Consider the following 18,499-nt stretch of genomic DNA (forward strand, 5'->3'; position numbering starts at 1 on the left):
GGAGTTGGGAACATGGAGAAGATCCTAGTTTAGTCCACGATGAGGTGGAGAAGAGATCAGGAAATATGGCCTTTAGAGCTGAGTCCTGGAGAATGAATAGGAGTTACCCAAGCATCCAAGGACCAGAGGCCTAAATAAAGGGCATTGGTGGTAGAGAGTTTTAAAGGGGTGGTCTGTGGAGGTGAAAGTACACAGTCCATCAAAAGAATCTCAAGAAACTCAATGTGGATATGATGGGAAGAATGATGAGGAAAGTGGAGGTTAAGTAAGCGCTGCATAATGGAAACCCACATACATAGAGCCTAAACTTAAAATTGAAGGCAATGTGGCGTCACTGACCAGCTTCAAGTAGGAAGGCATTAGGGACAAACCGCGTTTAGGACAATCACGCTAGTGACAGTGTGGAATATACAGAGGAAGCGTACAAGAGAGGAAGCACAATAACAACTGAGAATTTTTCAGAGTAAGTTAAGTGGTGAAGGGGAAATAAATTCAAATAATTACTGAAATCAGTGAATGCATTTATACAGATGATATGAACAAATGCTTGCAAAAATACAGAAACTACAGGCAGAGAGTAACAGAGAAGCAGGTTTCTGGGTTGGGCATGTAGGCACATAATGCACAGATAAATAATAAGGAAGTATTACAAGATTCTTTATGGAAGTGCCACACTAGGTCAGCATTTAATTGTTTATCCAGCTGAGGGGGCATCTCTGACAGTGGGGAATATTTTTCCTCAAAGCTATAATTGGAGGGATAGACAGACATATGCTGGGAAAAAGCATGGGGAGCCCACGGTCCTGAGTTTGATAAGGTACAGCTTTGTAGAGTGATGTGAAAACAGAGCTCAGAGGTCAAGATCATACAGATGGCAAGTAGTAGATTCAACATTTGAACTTGGATCTCTCTGATTCAGAAACCTGTATCCTTAAACACTACCCAATAACATAGCCCCCAAGTTCAGTTTCGTGTCTGTGATTTTTTTGGGAATCTATGTTTTTCTGGTTTAATTTTCTCTAATAGGATCATAATTTTGTCTTGTTTTTCCACATGATCATAAAAAAAATGAAGAAGAAATAACTTTGAACATCCGATTCTGAGCGTGGACGAAAAACCATGATCATGCTTTAGATTTAAGTGTCTTACAGTTCTCATATCTTTTCTACATTAGTCATTTTGATACGTTTTCCAATTTTTCCCTTCTCTTCATTATTTCAATTAAAGATTACCCTGTACAACATGAATATTACATGTACATTATAAAACTGGCAATGCTGATTTTACTATTTATCTAAATTTCATTTTAAGGTATTTCTAACCTAATAATAAAATACTCACATAAAGGACATTTAAACATTTCTTTAAAAAAATAAATAACATTTATTTTTCCTATAATAAACAGAATCGATAACAGATTTTCACTCTGGAATAATGGGATATTTACAAGTGCTATTAATTATTCAGCAAATAATTACTGAACACCATTCACTGTGGGAGACACTACAGATATAAGGAAAGCTACATTAGATATGAAACTTCTTCCAAGGTATCTTCAGCACCATGAGGAAAAAGGACATTACAAACCAAACAAATATACATTATAACTGTGGTTGGTTTCTAAAGGGTGTTCTATCATATTTTAGGATATTATAGCACAGGGGATGTGACTCAGCCTAGGAGGTTATTATTTTTATTTTCATCCTTGAACCACCACAAACTCATCTCAACACTGCAGTCAAGTTACTCTTTTATATCTGAAATCCATTCATACTGCTTTGCTCAGTGACTCTCTAATTTCACTCAGAATAAAAGCAAGGCCTTTATTGTGGCCCCTGGGCCACTTCATCATCTTTAAGTTCCATCTCCCTGACACTGCCTCTACTCCTGAACTTACTCTGCATCCACCTTCCTGACCACTTGGCTCACTTCACTGGCATGTTCCTACCTAAAGGCCTTTTCCTTATGCTAGAATTTTCTCATCCAGATGTTTATTTGGTTCTTGGTCTCCATCAAGACTTTGTTCCATTGGCTATCCATGAATGAGGTCTACCCTGATTATTATCCATTGTACCCCCAGGTATATCCTCCCCCTTATCTTGCTTGTTTTCCCTCCATTGACTTACCATATTATACAATGTGCATGTTATATGCAAAATAAATTTGTTATCTTTTACTGCTAGAACATAATGTCCAGAAGGGCATGGGCTTTATCACCAGTGCCTAGTACTTTTGACACACAGGAGGTTTTCAACAAATACTTATTGAATGAATAAATGAATGACTTTGCTAAGGAAGTAATGATTGCATTGAGATATACTGGTGGAATAGTGAACAATTCAAAATTTTAAAGGGGTTGGTCAGAACTCAAAATAATAAAGATTATTTATTATGCATTCATTATACATTTACCATACCTGGAATTAGCAACATAAAAAGCTCATGAAAGATAATTTGTTTTCTTCCTCTGGTGTCATAATGGAAAATAAAACAAGCATAAGATAGGTGATGGCATAGATGACTTCCCAATATTTTCACTGTGTCGTCTCCTGTCTTCTGCCACACTATTCCAAAATATTAATAAGATTTTACAATTCTTTCTGCTCATCGATTGGTTACACATTACATTTCTTTGCTTCTTGCTCAGAAAAAAGAAAAATAAAAAGGTGGAAGAGTACTCTTCCCAGGTAATGTAACTTAGATAAAAACTGAACAATCCTCAAGCTGTATTGCATGAACTATGCTTCAATAAAAATATCAAGCTGAGGGCACTAATTTCATTACCAACAGCTATATAGTTCTAACTAATTTTGATACGAAAGAGTTTTAATTTGTGTTTAATTGATGTAATGCTGAATCAGATCACCCAAAGTCTCATAGCCAGATTCCTGTAACGTGCACAGGTGAGTCTTTTCACACACTGCAAATACGTGGGTAAGGAAAGTGCATGTGAGCACATGTGCACACACAGGCAAACGCCACAAGCAGTCAGATCGATGCCTACCTAATGCCACTCTTGCAGCTGAAGCATCGTAATTAATCCAGAAGGAGACCCAGGAGAGGATAGTGATCAAGATAGATGGCATGTATGTTTGCAGAATGAAGTAACCAATGTTTCTCTTAAGCTTAAAGCTGAGGGACAACCTGGGATAGGAACCTAGAAAGACAATTTTAAAACATCATTATTTTCAACTAATATTTATAGGAAACTTTCCTTTAAACAGCTATATACACTTTGTGTATCTTCCTTAAATTCAATTTTTGCACCTGGTAAAGGGCACTTTCTTCTGCAAAAGAGTCTGAGAGGATAGGCCTCAGTGTTGAATGCATCCCATACTCATCAGCAATAAAAAGAATTCCAGTTCTTCCCTGATCAGCTTCCTACACTGAGTCAAAGATACTCATTCTCTATAAGGACAAGACAACTTGGGAGAGTCCCTTTGTTCCCCCTTTAAATGTTTCTCAACAAGCCCATCCTATACTTTTTTTTTTTAAATATAAGAATAAGGCTATACACTCTGATTATGGTGAAAGAAATCACTGCACAAGCCCCAGGATGCATTTCAATTTGAGGATCAGCCGCAAGGCTTCAGCTAGTGCAGCAACTCTCTGTAATTTTCTGAAGGTTTTCGTGTATATACACTGTTTTTTCCTAAGTTCATTGCTTCCAAAATTCTGAAGGGATTGCTGACCCAGAGTGCTGGGTGTCACTTTTCCTGAGCTCTCTTTGTGAGAGATATAACTGAAGGATTAGATTCTTGAAGCTGGGTCTTTTGATAGTGGGTATCTGGGGAATTACACTTTAAACAAACATGTAACAGAATACAGTCTTAGAACACAAAAGAGTCACATTGGTAGACTGTACGTGTGTGGGGGGGTATTCTTACTAACTGAAAGAAAGCCTTGTCTAGCTCTCTCAGGCTGAAGTAAGTATATTAATATTAAAGCAAAAAATACTTTAAGTAGAAACGCATTTCCATAGTGTCTCAGAGGTTCAGAGGACCTCAAACCTTGGAAAAGTTTCTGTTTTTTTTGCAAAGTCAGAGGTTATTTTGTATTCTTGCTTGAAGTATTTTCAGGGACAGGAAGTGCCTGAGTCCTCAGGAGGAGGACAATTCAAATCTTCAGTTTCAGTATTAGCTATTTCTGTGCTTGGGGAATGCATTTCAATAAGAAAAACATAAAAAGGGATATTCCTGTGGGCTTATTATTTTTTTTCTTTTATTGAGTATGTAGCAAGTTATGTTCCTTTGCTTCGTTATTAAAAATTTAGGCTGATGAAATCAAATTTGGCCTCAATGCTGGAAGAGTAAGGATGGTGACGAATCAGAATAATCTCAATTTCCGGAAAAGCTTTTGGCTCCAAAACAATTGATAAGACTGTGTGAGCAAAGTCCTACTCTTTGAGAAAAATATGAAATTCTCCTTTCCAACTGTCTTTAGAGAATTTCACTGTGGTCGGATTTCCATGAACTGTGATTTGGCTGTCCCCAGTATGTTTCAAAGAATTATCAATTTTGTGAGATGCATTAAGTTGGGGGAAGCACCCTGACCCAGGTCTTTATTTCTCTATGTATTTCATCTCCAACAATTGTTCCCTTCTTTAGTAAATGAGAAGCATTTGCTTTGTTTAGGGTACCTTCTGGAAAATAAATGGATGGATTCCAAAAGGGGGCTTGATAGGGAACTGAGGGTTCTCAGCCGATTTAAGTCTCCTAGAGTTCCTACCCTTCCCTGGGCCCAATCCTGATCTAAGTGAACCCTTTTGACAAAATATGATAAGACCCCTTTTCTTTTAACTGTTTCCTCTAATACAAACCTGTGGAGAAAACCACCTTCTTGGTGATAAGTTTGTAGTCTACGATAGAGAACTGTGGAAGTTCAATCTTCGTTACTCCTGTGACTGCATTATCATCCCCACGCCAGTAAAACTCAATGTCATCAGTTGTATATCCATCTGTAAAAGGAAACAGATACACACATATACAGATACACAAAAGACAAACAAAACAGAAAAAAATAATTGTTCAGAAGGTGAACTGTGTAAATGATAATGCCTATAACTAAAGGCCATTAAGTGTTAGGTGTCACCCCAAATACCTTCAGTACATTCCCACCTTTAATCCTTCCAACCATCCCCTTGGGAAGTACAATGAGGCCCACTTGACACAACAAAGGCTTAGAGAAACTACCAGCTTGTATTAAGTCTTGTAACTAGGAAGTGGTTATCACTGGGACTCGAACCTAGGTTTATCTGATTGTGAGTCATTTTCTCAAAGAGTATCACATTATCACATAACCCTGGATAGTACACTGAGAGAAGACAAAAGAAGAGAAAAAATCATTTATGTTATCGTACAACACTTCATGCTTTCAAACCCTCTCCCCCAAAGTAAAATATTTGAATTACAAAATATTTGAAATGCTAGTGAATTGGTGAGACATTAATTTTCTGATATTCATAGACATGATTTCCAAATTTGATCTTGCAGCATAACTAAATTTTAAAACTACCTAAAAAACAAATTTCAAAACAATATTAATTCCAATAGTTTTAAGAAATAAATATGAATGTATAGCGTGTACTGTAAATGCACAGTGTATATGGGGGGCATGCTTCCATTCTTAGGCAATTACTTATTGAGCCCCTACTATGCTCCTGTGCTTGCCAATGCAGAATTGCTAGGGTTAGGACTGTATAATAAAAACATGCCCTGGGGACAGGATTAAGATGACGGAATAGAAGGACTGGAGCTCAACTTCTTTCCTAAAAACAACAAAATTCACAACTAAAGACTAAGCACTCTTCAACCAAATGGACCGGAAACCTTAAAAAAGATACCCTACTCCAGAAGAAAAAGAGGAGGCCACATCAAGAGGTAGGAGGGGCAATTTCGCGATATAAACAACCCCATACCTCCTGGGTGGGAAGCTCCACAGACAGGAAACTAACTGGTTCACAGAGACTCACCTACAGGAGTGAGAGTTCTGAGCCCCACATCAAACCCTCACATGTGGGGATCCGGCACTGGGAGAAAGAGCCCCTGGAGCGTCTGGCATTGAAGGCCAGTAGGGCTTGTGTGCAGGAGCTCCACGGGACTGGGGGAAACGGATACCCAATTCTTAAAAGGCACACACAGACTTTCAGATGCACTGGGTCCCAGGGCAAAGCAAAGTCTCCAAGGGAATCTGGGTCAAACCTGACCACAGTTCTTGGAGGACATCCTGGGAAAAGAGGCGTGAACGTGGCTTGTTGTGAGGGAAGGACATTGAAAGCAAAGCTCTCAGGAATATTTAGCAGCAGTGCCTTTCTCTGGAGGTGGCCATTTTGGGAAAATCTGGCCCCACCATCAGTCAGCAGCTGAGAAGCCCCAGGGCAAACAACAACCCAGGTGTGATCACAGCCCTGCCCCTCAGTAAACAGGCTACCTAAAGACCCCTCAAGCACAGAGCTGCCTCTAATCCCATCCAGAGACAAAGCTCCACCCACCAGGGGGATTAAACCTACTCAAACTTAAAAGTTTCTGCACAGCAAAGGAAACCCTAAACAACACAAAAAGACAACCCACAGAATGGGAGAAAATCTTTGCAAGTGAATCAACTGACAAGGGATTAATCTCCAAAATTTATAAATACTTTCTGCAGCTCCATACCAAAAAAACAAACAAGCCTATCATTAAATGGGCAGAAGATCTAAACAGATAGTTCTCCAAAGAAGACATACAGATGGCCAAGAAACACATGAAAAGATGTTCAACATCACTCATTATTAGAGAAATGCAAATCAAAAGCACTCTGAAGTACCACCTTACACCAGCCAGAATGGCCATCATCCAAAAATCTACAAACAATAAGTGCTGGAGAGGGTGTGGGAAAAAGGAACAGTAGTACACTGTTGGTGGGATTGTACATTGGTGCAACCACTGTGGAAAACAGTATGGAGATGCCTCAGAAAACTGAAAATAGAACTACCATTTGATCCAGCAATCCCATTCCTGGGCATCTATCCAGAGAAAACCATGACTCGCAAAGACACATGTACTCCGATGTTCATTGCAGCACTATCTACAATAGCCAAGACATGGAAACAACCTAAATGCCCATCAACAGAGGAGTGGATCAAGAAGAGGTGGTACATATACACAATGGAATATTACTCAGCCATTGAAAGGAACAAAATACCGGAATTTTTTGCAACATGGATGGACCTAGAAACTATCATGCTAAGTGAAGTCAGCCATACAATGAGACACCAACATCAAATGCTTTCACTGACATGTGGAATTTGAAAAAAGGACAGACTGAACTTCTTTGTAGAACAGATGCTGACTCACAGATAATGAAAAACTTATGGTCTCTGGAGGAGACAGTTTGGGGGGTGTTGGGATGTGCCTGGGCTGTGGGATGGAAATCCTGTGAAATTGGATTGTGATGATCATTATACAACTATAGATGTGATAAATTCATTTGAGTAATAAAAAATTTAAAAAAAAAGCCCTGTTATAAGGTTCTTTCAATCCAGGGGCAGAGTAGGGTAAACACATACATTCTAGTTAGTAAGCACACATATAACTGCAATGGATAAATACATTTTATTTTGTAAACAATTCTGTACAGGGAAGCATGCAATGAAATCCAAATACCAATATTTTACAAACTCACCCATCCCCCACAAGTTCCTCCCAAAAGCATGCACGTATTTGATATCACATATATTTCTTCAAAGAATATTGCATCCAGATAGCTAAATGTTTACAATTCTAGGAGGTAGGCAGGACAGATACTGCCTTTGAATAAAGTCTTCTTTATTCAAAAGAGTAGCCATTTTTATCTGATCTAGAAATATAGATTTTATTTTATTTTATTTATTTATTTTTTTGCCATTTCTTGGGCCACTCCTGTGGCATATGGAGGTTCCCAGGCTAGGGGTCCAATCAGATCTGTAGCTACCAGCCTACACCAGAGCCACTGCAACGCGGGATCTGAGCCGTGTCTGTGACCTAGAATTAAGCTGGAGGTAGAAATGTATTGTAATATTGAATTTATCTATTAACATGAAAAAAGGTATTTATGAAACAGGAAGGCAAAGTTTTCTAGAATGTGGTCATCTTCGAAAGAAGAGAAAGAGGGAAAAGTGAGCCAACTATTTCCAATAGAGGACTTAATCTAAACTAGTGAAGAGTGTGTTTCTGGTCCTGCAGCTTACCTTCCTCAGTATTTTGTTCATCATTACAAATCTTTTTTTTTTTTTTTTTGGCTTTCTTTAGGGCCTCACCCGCAGCACATGGAGGTTCCCAGGTGAGGGGTCAAATTGGAGCTGCAGCCGCTGGCCTATGCCAGAGCCACAGCAATGCCAGATCCGAGCTTCTTCTGCAACCTACACCACAGCTCACGGCAACACCAGATCCTTGACCCACTGAGCGAGGCCAGGGATCGAACCTGCAGCCACATGGTTCCTAGTTGGATTCGTTTCTGCTGTGCCAGAATGGGAACTCTGATCATTACAAATTTTGTGACAGAAGTTCTCTTTAGGCAGAGGCAGGGGAATGTTGATGGCATTTCAACACAGCTGTAGAGGAAATGCCTAATGGGTGTTTTATGAGTAGAAGCATTATAATAAAATATATACCTCTGCCAAAATGCCAGATATTTGTCACAGTGTTTGCTTGACAATACCTGGCAGAGAATAGATACTTGGGATAAATTGTTTGATTAATAAACAATTATTTAATACACATGTGGATTTGGGCAAGAGTTGTTTATCCAGATGCTTGTCATTGTGAAAGCATTCATCGTGTTTATCTCTGTCTCTTGTTCCTAGCAGAGTACCTGGTACATAGTTAGCATTAAATAAATATCTTCAGAATGAATTAAAAACAGTCACCCAATGATAACATAGCCCTTGAGAATAATCCAAAAATTTTTCATCATATGATTCTCTTTATATAATAGCCAGTCAAGGTACCTTACCTCTCTCTGTCCTCTATTTTCTCATCTGTAAATTGGGATAATAATAATAGTAGCTACTTCACAGAGTTATGTAGGAAAAATAAGTTGTTCCTTATAAAATGTCTTAGAAGAGTATCTGGTAGATAGCGATTAAAAGGGATAGCTAATACTTTATTTTAAAATAAGAATTATTTAAAATAAATTAACCCCAAACTATTATCTTTGGAATGTATAAGCAATGAGATCCTTCTGTATAGCACTTGGAGCTATAATATATCTAGTTACTTATGATGGAGCATGATAGTGTGAGAAAACGAACATATACATGTATGTGCGACTAGGTCATCTTGCTGTACAGCAGAAAATTGAAAGAACTCTATAAACCAGCTATAATGGCAAAAATAAAAGTTATAAAATAAAAATAAATAAATAAAATAAAATTTTAAAAAACCTTGTATTTAGTTACATGCCACATTGCTTCTATGTCAGGAACACATATAAGCATTTGCATAGTGAGAAAATTAGCTTTTCAATGACACAGAACTTTCCAAAGTGTTTAGAAATTGATAATAAAACATGTGGAGATTAATTTTGACGTCTCAGATTTTGTAATATGACAAATGGAGCAGCATATTATACACACTCCTTGGCTACTGCTGGTCTTAAAAAACCCCAATCTTCTGGAGTTTATTTTGCTTTAACCAAGTATAGAATGCTGCAAATGGAAAGCAAATATGTGCTCCTGCATCATCGATTTCTGAAGATGAAAGACTAACAATCCGTAACAGTGCCAGGGTGGTCAAATCCAAAAGCCAGCTCAATATACTATGTAGGATTAGCTGAAAGCAGACCTAGTTTTCTTCTTTTCTTTGAATATTCTCTGAAAGAATATTTAGCACTCCTTTGACATGATTAAAAATAAAACATATGCAAATATATATGACCTGACTTTTATAGCTTTCATAATAATAATGAGTAAAAAATAATCAGATATCTTTTAAAGAATATCAGAAGGAGATGAACTGAGGTTCTTAGTTAATGTCTTGCAAATGAAATTCATCTTTTATATTTTATTCATAGGATTCCAGAAACTGAATGATTATATTATATTATATTGTTATCATTAAAAATATAACCTGCATACATTCAGATAGCCTATGAATAAACCAAAATACAAATTCATTGGGATTTACCAGAGGGAAATAAAATTGTATGAAATGTCAACAAGTCTCTGATTGGAAAGGATAAATATCTAAATTTATAAATCTATATAAGACAGAATGGTAGATATTGGTAAATATATGTTCTATAGGAGATTTAAGGAGTAAAAATGCCATTTCAAAAATGTTTACATAATAACTATATGTTCTTACAAATTTTACATATTACATAAAATGGCATTTGAAAAAGCATTTTTCTTATTTTAGTGAGGGTATATGTGTTTATTTTGTCATCTACTAAGTAAATATTACATTTTAGGAAGATTCTACTAGTTGAAACACATGAATTAAACAGCAGAGGCCGATGAGGGCATTTAGAACAATTAACTGAATTATCAATGCTACCTTTTTTTTCCTAGTGGAAAATTAAAGTGACTTATCATTCTCTTATTACTTACTTAAATTTTTCTCCTTGATTGGTCTGTTAAAGTTCTAGAGTAGTTATCTATATTCTGTCTCCCATTGTATTCAACACAGCAATAGGAATATAGTACAGCTGACCTTTAAATAACAAGGTTTGAACTGCATGGGTCCACTTATACTAGGATCTTTTTCAGTAATAAATACCATAATACTACATGATCCAAAGTTGCTTGAATCCACAGATGTGAAGCTATGAATGCAAAAGAACTGCGGGTGTGGAGAGCTGATTATAGATGAAAGGATCTACCAACAACACAACGTCAACTGTGTTGATGGTTATGCCCCTAACAGTGGTGTTGTTCAAGGGTCAACTAGTACTGACGTTTACAGTAATAACAGGAATGCGAGCATTCTTCTTATGACTAGCTCTGACAGTGATGAGAAGCTTAACAGTCCATAAACAGACTGGCCTCCACTCCATGCAGAGGCCTGTATGTATGCAAAGGTACAAGACTGAATACAGCCAACGCCAATTAAAGTTTCAGGGATTTTTCAATAGGGAGAGAGAGAAACTCACTTGTCAGCCATAGCTCTTTAAATTCAGCAATGAAAGTGTTCCAAAGACACTCTGAGTGATTGCTCTGACTCCTTAATTGCAATCTTATTCTTCACTCTGCTCTTGAGACGGACTGCTGGACACAAATATTCTGCTGTCAAATCATTTCTAGATCTTGAGCAGCCCTAACTAATTGGCCTAGGGTGGGTCAGACTTGATTATCTAGTAGCACCTTCGTAAAGGCCATCATCAAGTCATGGCCCAGCATCCGTCCCACATCAAAGATAAACTAACAGTGTTATCACCATTTTCAAATCCAAATCATATGGTTTAAGAGAATAGGAAATCAATCATAATGAGCAAAATGTCAGATACTGTGCTTTACAGATCATTTCTCTACTTGGATTTCAATGCAAGTATTTATTGTCTCCATATGGAAACAGGGTGATCCGGTAGCTGTTTCTGCTGGTTTAGCTCCATGAAGTGTTTCTTAAGCTTTTTTTGTGATTGGAGAGCTGAAGCAATTAAACTAATGGTCCAGAGAAGAAAAAAACAATTGAAAATAATAATAACAAAAGGCAAAAAGAGCCGCAAAAATAACAGTAGCCAGGATATACAAAGCCCTTATGTGTCTTTATACATTTCTGTCTTGAAAGGAGAAATAGACTGGGTTATGGTTACCAGGATTCACTATTCAGGGATCTGGTTTTCTTTAATAATCTATGACCTGTGCTTACTTACCAATAATGAAATAATAGAAGAGAATAGGGAGATGGGGCTAGGTCTAAAGGTTTTCTGCAAATGTACATTCATTCAAGTTTTATTTGAATATTTAGGCTCATTAGGACTAAGACTATTTCATTCTTTCATTTCAACTCTGCATTTTTTTTATGGTCACATTTTTTTAAATAGACATTCCTAGGCCAGGGATTGAATCTGAGCTGCTGCTCTGCCAGATCCTTTAACCCACTGCACCAGGCAGGGGATCAAACCTGAACCACCAGAGAGACCCAAGCCTTTGCAGTAGTATTATTAACTCACTGTGCCATAGTGGGAATGCCTAGATCTCTGCATCTTTTATTTATATTCCTCAGGAGACTAGTCAACAACCTTTAGAATCTCCTGCTTCCTTGAATCCACACTATACATGCTGCTATTATTACTTTATTTACAAACAAATTGATGATGCTATTCCAAGGCCTTAAAAAACTAAACAACACAAACATGGAGAACTTTCTGACATGGCCTTTCCAGTAGGTTCAGATTTAAATACAAATTCTTCAGTTATTTAAAACTCTGCATTCCTGCCACATCTTTGGTTATACTTCTTCCTCTACCAAAGCTTCCACTTTCTTCTCACATTCTTTAGTAAACCTTTGACCTTCAGGCTTTGCCTCAAATTATTTCAGTTATTTGAAAGAGTTTTACCTCTCACATAAAATTTCTGTACACTTTTGGGATCCATCTCAACTTCCAGCTTTCCTAAGACACTGTCTCATCTCCCTGCAGTGAACATCCTTTTCTCTTTCCCTCTGTGAGGTTCCAGTAGCACTATACTTGCATCTCTACTCAAATATTTCTCACAGCCCATGTTGTAATAGAGGATTTGTGGATGTGTTGATCTCAGCCACTAGACTAGCCTGGGGGCTGTAGAACTGTGTCTAATACTTCTCTGTAGCCCTTCTTCTCCTTAATATAGGTCTTACTAAGGGTGACGCTTATACAAGCTTGCTCAATTGAACTCTCAACATGCTCCCCATTAGTTGCGGTTCATCAGATCCCTGCTCTCTTTGAGAGTGCAGTGATGAGCAAATGCCATTGGCTGAATTGCAATGTGGTAGAATTTGCAAACCTGAGCATTATTCATGTCTTGGGATGGGTAATTCCCATGCAGTAGACCCAATGTCATCAGAAAAAGGTCATGATGCTGATACCAGTCTATAAAAGGGAGCTACCAGAGTTCCCGTCGTGGCTCAGCAGTAACAAATTCAACTAGTATCCATGAGGATGTGAGTCTGATCCCTGGCTTCACTCAATGGGTGAAGGATCTGGTGTTGCCATGAGCTGTGGCATAGGCTGGCAGCTACAGCTCTGATTTGACCCCTAGCCTGGGAGCTTCCATATGCTGCAAATGTGGCCCAAAAAAGAAACAAAAAAGGGGGGGAGCTACCGAGTTGAAGCAAGGGTCCTATGTCGAAGGAAACTTCCTCATGTTGCTGACTTTTAATATATATCATCTTTCTTCAGTGAAGAAAAGTATTCTTGGAGTGGCTATGGCCCTCCGGTAATGACTTTCTCTGGGCTGGTAGACTTTGGAAACCAATTTGCTACAAAGGCCTCTAGAAACAGCCAATAGCTACAGCTCAAATGGAATGATGCTCCCTGGTGACAAGGGGATATGGCCACAAGGAAGAGTATTAACTCAAGAGTAATAATGGAAGATGTTTAAATTAACAGGGTCAATTGAATGGCCTAGTAGGTATGCACAGCTGTGTAATAAAATGTCAGCAGCTATTAGACCAGTCCACCGGCTCTCTAATAACAGGTGGCAGAGAAAGTGAAAGCCTAGCCTACTGATGTTGGGAGTGGTCTGAGCCTCTCCATTTTAACCTTTTCTTTCATACACCTTCACTGCGATAGAAGGTCACCTGAGGACACACACATTTAAGGCAGGATGAGCCTGCAGAGGAATGCACAATCTGAAAGAGTGGCTGATATGGGATATTGACTGTTAGTGTGTGTCTTGACTAATAAGAAAAAAAAAAAATACTGTCCTAAAACTCCATCTATGAGACCACCTCCTCTGTGTGTGCAGAATATCTTCTGTTAGCATTCAATATATTTAAATTATCTGTTAAGGAATCTATGTCTTATACTCAACTGCACGTTCTTATGCAAACAGAGAAGATACAACATACATTAAAAATTTTTTTTTTTCAAAATTTTCAAATTTAGAACCATGGCTTAGAGTGGAAAGGTGGCAAAAACCACATATTTAGTACATTTGCTGATATGGAAAAGAACTGTGTTTGGTGAAAGGGATTATGTAAACAGCAGGATGGAGGCCTTGGGGGCTAATGGCAGTCAAGATGCTAATGCAAACATACAGGCATAAACATGGCATTGCTATTTTGTTTTGGAGTGTCAGGAAGAATCACCGAGGTTACCTAATACATGGGATTTTTAGAATCACTACTAGATGACATTTTAAAAGCATTTCCTGTGTGAAGGCAAGTGCTTCACAAGCACTATCTCATTTGATCCCTTTGGGGTGGACACTTCTCCCCATTTTACAGATGAAGGGGCTACAATTTAGGGAGGGTAAGTGACTTGCTCAAATGTCAGAAATGAGACGGAAACTAAAACCTCTTTTCACTAGAGTCCGATTCCTATAACTATTATTATTCAATGCCACCTCACAATATTATTCAGTGCCATTATTTTTAAATTATTCTGTGATATTATGGAAATATATCTGCAATTATTCCTCTCACTGTATCCACCCTCCTTTGCAATGCCACATTGCTGCTCCTTTCAAGAAGAGGTAATGCATTTCCCCACATCTTGACTGAGGGCTTCCCTTGCCACTTGTTTTAACCAAAGGAGAAACATTGAGCCAGTTCTGATCTTGGGCTACTAGAGGCTTGGAAGCTCACCCTGGCCCTTTTGGACTTCTGCTGCCTCCATGGGAATAGGCAATGGAGAGCCTGCAGAGGATGAGGGACATGTGGCCCACGTGCCCCATTGCAGCAGGCAGCAGGTAAGAACCACACATGCAGGCCTGGGCCTGGCTCACAGCAGCAGAACCTCCCAGCTGACCTGCGGCCTCTTGAGCAATAATAAGTGGTTTCTGTTTCAGTTCACTAGGTTTGGGGGTAGACTGTTAAGCAGCAAAAGCTAATGGAGAACAACTAGGTTCTGGAGAAAACAAACAAACACTTTTCTTCACAGAATGGAATATAAACCTTTATTTTTCAGGATAACATTCATACTCACAGTTGGGCACTGCTTCAAAGAAACTCCAACTGGTTTTATGAATATTATAAGCTGAGCCATATGGCATAACCCAGATCACAGATCTACCTAGACTCCCATTCCAGTGCTGCTTTGTATGAGCTGTCAAATTTGGGGAAGATCATATACTCTTGAGAGCTTAGTTTCTACAGTTGAAAAATAAAATCGTTGTTCTGAAATAGCTCTCCTCACATTTTTGGTATCAGAACCCCTTTATACTCTGAAAGATGACTGAGACCTACCAAAAGCTTTCATTTGTAAGGTTGTACCTGCTGATACTTATCATGTTAGAAACTGAAACTGAGACATTTAAAAAATGATTACTCATTAGTTCATTTAAAATAATAATAATGATTCTATTTCATGCTAATACAGATAACATTATGATGAATAAAAACAGTATTTTACAAAACAAAAAAATTTGAGAACAGTGGCACTGTTTTAGATTTCTGTAGCTCTCTTTAATGACTCGCCTAGCAGAAAAAAGCTGGATTCTCATACTTGCTTTGCATTCAGTGGTTGTGAGAACATGTTTCACATAGCCTGTGGGAAACATGACCATACATTTTGAAAGAATGAAAGCGCAAAAGGCAAATAAAGTCTTGGTATTATTATGAATGGAGCTCTGCCTCGGGCACACTCTGAAGGGCTCTCAGTAACCCCCACACTCTAGATCACACATTGAAAAACATTGTTTTAGAGGATTGCTAATACGGAATTATGTTATTTAAAACTCTAAATAATTCATTTTATTTATTAAGAATTATCAAACATGATCAATCTTGTTATCTCTGTAGTAGAAATAAAAGTAATTTACGGAGTTCCCGTCATGGTGCAGTGGTTAACGAATTCGACTAGGAACCATGAGGTTGCGGGTTCGATCCCTGCCCTTGCTCAGTGGGTTAAGGATCCGGCGTGGCTGTGAGCTGTGGTGTAGGTCGGATCCTGTGTTGCTGTGGCTCTGGCGTAGGCTGGCAGCTACAGCTCCGATTCGACCCCTAGCCTGGGAACCTCCATATGCCGCAGGAGCGGCCCAAGAAATGGCAAAAAGACAAAAAAAAAAAAAGTAATTTACTTTTGAATACTTAAGAACCTTGAAAGATCATTTTTATTTCTTAGGCCGAATTAAAAATACATATGAAATTCTCAAAATTAAATAATGCAAGGGGGAAGGGGAGGGAGTGGGAGGGACTGGGAGCTTGGGGTAAATAGATGCAGAATGTTGCCTTTGGGGTGGATTAGCAATGGGATCCTGCTGTGTAGCACTGGGAACTTTGTCTAGTCACTTATGATAGAACACATTCGAAAAAAGAATGTATACATGTAAGTGTAACTGGGTCACCATGCTGTACAGTATAAAAATATATATATATATATAAATAAATGATAAAAAAATGTAAATCATCTGCTTCTTCTTTGATGAAGTGGGACCTGTGTATTTAGAAAAAGGAAACTAATGGACTTGTTTATTACAACTGAAGCTACTGTCCATCCAACTTGGTAGCATATATATGCCTGTGTGTGTGTGTGTGTGTGTATATGTGTGTGTGTGTGTATATATATGCCTATATATACACACACACACATATAAATACATATACACACATACACACACATATACATACCTCTGTGTTGTGTGTGTGTATGTGTGTGTGTGTGTGTGTGAATAAATGTGAATAAAATGAACTGGCAAGTCTCTATGCACATTAATTCATATAAATAAGACCCTGAAAGTGACTCATTGGCTAAAGAGTTAACATCTGGTGATTCGAATATGAAATAAAACATTTCCATCTTAAAAATATTACTTGAGCTGTTTTTATGTAGAAAAAGAGCTGAAGCAATGCCTAAAGCCTTGACCAATATTTATGTAAATCTGCTCTTTTCTAAACTATTGATTATATTCCTGGCTTGAAAAAAAGATCATTCTTTAAATCAAATTTTTTTTTAAATGTTGACAGCAAAGATGAAATGTAAGACCTGTGGAAGATACTGAAAACTAAATAATTATCGAGATATGACCTATATTCAGCCAAGATAAGGGTGAAGTCCTTACATTTGTACAGTTCTTTTTTCTTTTCCCCAAGTTAAAGAGAATTAGCATGCTCTGGGGACTTTAAAATGATGTCCACTAATTCTCTGATATTCCTACCTGCAAATGGTGGAGCTTAATATCCCTCTCATGGACCATGGAGTAGACTTAGTGATACTCTTCCAGGATATAGGATATAACAGAAATGATGAGATGACACTTTTGAGATTAGGTTATAAAAAAATCAAGGCTTCTGCCTTGAATATACTCTCTTGGTCTCTTCTCTCATGTCTCCCTCTCTTTCCTTCACTTCTTCAGACTCCTTGCTCTAGATGTTGTAAGCTGCTCTGTGGAGACCCATATGGTAAGGAAATGCAGGAGGCGTCCAGTCAACAGTCAGAGGACCTGAGGCCTTCAGTCCAACAGAAATACTGCAAGGAACCAGCCACAACTCTGTGAGTGAGCTTGAAAGCAGATCCTTGCCCAGTCAAGCCTTCTGATGAGACCACAGTCCTAACCAACAACTTTACCACAACCTCATGAAAAATCCTGAGCCAGAATCACCTTGCTAAACCACTTGTGATTCCTGACCCTCAGAAACTATGAGATAATAAATGCCTTCTATTTTTTGGGGGTAGGGTGCTGCACCTTTGGCATATAGTTCCTGGGTCAGGGTTTGAATCCAAGCTGCAGCTGTGACCTGTGCCACAGGTTTGGCAATGTATGATCCTTAACCAACTGTGCTGGGCTGGGGAGTGAACCTGTGCCTCCACAGTAACCCAAAGTGCTGCAGCTAGATTCTTAACGCACTGCACCACAGCAGGAACTCCAATGCCTGTTTTTTCAAACTGCTAAGCTTTAGGGTAATTTGTTACCCAGAAATAAATAATATAAACCTCCTATCCTAGAATTACACATGATTTAATGGAACAAACAGAGTTTTCCATTCAAATACTGCCTACTTCCTACTATGTCTCCAAAGCCTAACTTTACTAAAAAAGTGAATGATGCCATGAATATTTTCCATGTTGTCCTGAGAACCAGAGAAAATGCTTGAAAAGCAATTAGCATACTGATTAAATGATTACTGGTCATTATTATTCTGATTACTGATATCCATAGTTAAAGCAAAGTTTTTACTCTAATCTGAAAAGATATATGCACCCCAATGTTTATAGCAGCATTGATTGCAATGGCCAAGATATGGAAGCAATCTAAGTGTCCATCAACTGATGAATATATAAAGATGCATATATACACACGGGAATACTACTCAGCCTCAAAAAAGAATGAAATTTCACCATTTGTAACAACATGGATAGACCTGGAGGGTATTATGCTTAGTGAAGTCAGAGAAAGACAAAT

At 38.2% G+C, this 18,499-nt stretch overlaps 1 protein-coding gene across 1 annotated transcript in view; it reads right to left on the reverse strand.

Annotated features, from left to right (window-relative positions):
• GABRB2 (gamma-aminobutyric acid type A receptor subunit beta2) overlaps positions 1-18,499 on the reverse strand; it is a 254,571-nt gene that overhangs the window by 52,957 nt on the left and 183,115 nt on the right. Inside the window, exons 6-7 of the mRNA XM_047753648.1 lie at positions 4,820-4,957; positions 3,005-3,157 (exon numbers count right to left, since the gene is read on the reverse strand). Coding sequence (XP_047609604.1) covers positions 3,005-3,157; positions 4,820-4,957 — 291 coding nt within the window. The remainder of the gene's footprint in view (positions 1-3,004; positions 3,158-4,819; positions 4,958-18,499) is intronic.

This window comes from Phacochoerus africanus, chromosome 1 (genome assembly GCF_016906955.1).
Source record: "Phacochoerus africanus isolate WHEZ1 chromosome 1, ROS_Pafr_v1, whole genome shotgun sequence".
Taxonomy (NCBI): domain Eukaryota; kingdom Metazoa; phylum Chordata; class Mammalia; order Artiodactyla; family Suidae; genus Phacochoerus; species Phacochoerus africanus.